At 40.3% G+C, this 1,858-nt stretch overlaps 1 protein-coding gene across 5 annotated transcripts in view; it reads right to left on the minus strand.

Moving 5' to 3' along the window:
• Positions 1-174: 174 nt before the first annotated feature.
• The window catches only part of Catsper2 (cation channel sperm associated 2), a 20,955-nt gene continuing 19,271 nt past the window's right edge, over positions 175-1,858 (minus strand). For all 5 annotated transcript variants that reach the window (XM_029536136.1, XM_029536139.1, XM_029536138.1 and 2 more), the window contains one exon: positions 175-309. In XM_029536136.1, coding sequence (XP_029391996.1) covers positions 278-309 — 32 coding nt within the window. In that variant the 3' untranslated portion in view covers positions 175-277. The remainder of the gene's footprint in view (positions 310-1,858) is intronic.

Raw genomic sequence — 1,858 nt, forward strand, 5'->3', positions numbered from 1 at the left:
CGAGCACAGTTGACCGAAGGGAGCGGGGCTGACCAGATTGAGCAGAAGTCGTAAAAATTCAATTCCTAACAACCAAATGAAGGCTCACAACCATCTGTACAGCTACAGTGTACTCACATACATAAAATAAATAAATCTTAAAAAAAAAAAAAACCTTGATGAACTTACCAGAAATATTCATTAGCAGTATTTATTAGATATTTATATTTTAAATTCCAATTATTTTCCTCATTAGCTTTTGCTGGGTCCAAGGACACAGCTGTTACCCACTGTACCTTCACTTGTCTTCAAAACTCATCAGGGCCTGAACTGTGAAGAAATAAACCGTGAGGTTAGAAAGTGAACAATGTTTGAACACATATATTTGGTAAAGGTCCTGCTTTCTGAGTTCCAGATTCCCACACAAATCTTGACTAATATTTATTTAAATCTATCTTCTCTTTACCATAAACAAGTTCATCAAGGTCTGAGCTCTACAATCTTGGAAAAATAAATATCATGTATTTTCTCCACTTGCAGTTCCTAGACTTTATACAGATACATAAAATCATGTATGTTTGTATGACATGAAAGTTGAAATGAAATTGCCTATGGGGACAAAGAGAACTAAGAGACAGCGGGGTAGCTCGGCAGGTCAAAGACACTTGATGCCCAGCCTGACCGTCCAAGTTCAGTCCTCAGAACCAATAGAATGGAAGGGGAGGATGCTCAAGTGTTGTTGTCCTCTAACCTCTGCATGCATTCAGTTCTCCACAGTAAGAAAGAAATGTCAAAGGGGAGGGGCGGCCTTATGGGAGGGGTGAGGAAGGAAAGGTTACAATGGGTGGAGGATGTGGTAAACATCTACTAATCACTCGTAGGAAAGTTAAAAAAGAATGTTCTAAAGATCTGGACTCAAAAATAGTGTTTTATCTGGACTCCTTTAACCCCAGCACTTAGAAGGAGAGGGAGGGGCGAGCTCTGTGAATTCCAGGTTAGCCTGGTCTACACAGTGAGTTTCAGGCCAGCAAAGGCTACATAGTGAGACTCTGGCTCCAAAATAAATAAATAAATAAATATTCAATCCACCGACCTGTGCTCTGCTTTCATAGAGGAGGCAGGGGATTGCTGGGACTTGAGGTCTGCCTCAGTTGCATAGTCTCATAAATGTTAAAAGTGAGACCCTGACTCACAAAACAAAACCTGAAAGTTCCTTCCTACTTCTTCATACTTTCCATCCTGTCTCCTCATACCAGGATAGGGCTAAGCGTGACAGAACAGAATTAACTCCAGTCAACATTTTGATACAGACAAAAAAGATCTCTGATATGCTGGCTGAAATTTCATGGCTCATACATGGACATTGAAGGACAACTTTCAGAAGTTGGTTCTGCCCTTCCAGTAACCAGGCTTGGGTTTCATTCCTAGCACTCAGATGGCAGCTCATAGACTGTAATTTCAGTTCTGGGAGGATTTAGTCCTTTTTTGACCTCTGTGGGTATGAAGCACATATATGAAGCAGAGGCATTCATGGGGGCAAAATACTAGCATATATAAAACAAAAATAAAACCAACCAAACAAACAAATTTTAACTTTTAAAGAGAGATTTTTTTAAATCTTTTTTTAAAGGTTTATTTATTTATATGAGTACACTGTTGCTGTCATTAGACACACCAGAAAGGGCATTAGATCCCATTGTGAGCCACCATGTGGTTGCTGGGAATTGAACTCAAGACCTCTGGAAGAGCAGTCAGTGCTCTTAACCACTGAGCCATCTCTTGAGCCCCCAAGTTTTAACTTTTAAATGTTAAAAACAAAACAAAGGTGGTGGTGCACGCCTTTAATCCCAGCACTCGGGAGGCAGAGGCAGGCGGATTT

Source organism: Mus pahari, chromosome 3 (genome assembly GCF_900095145.1).
Source record: "Mus pahari chromosome 3, PAHARI_EIJ_v1.1, whole genome shotgun sequence".
NCBI classification, from domain to species: Eukaryota; Metazoa; Chordata; class Mammalia; order Rodentia; family Muridae; genus Mus; species Mus pahari.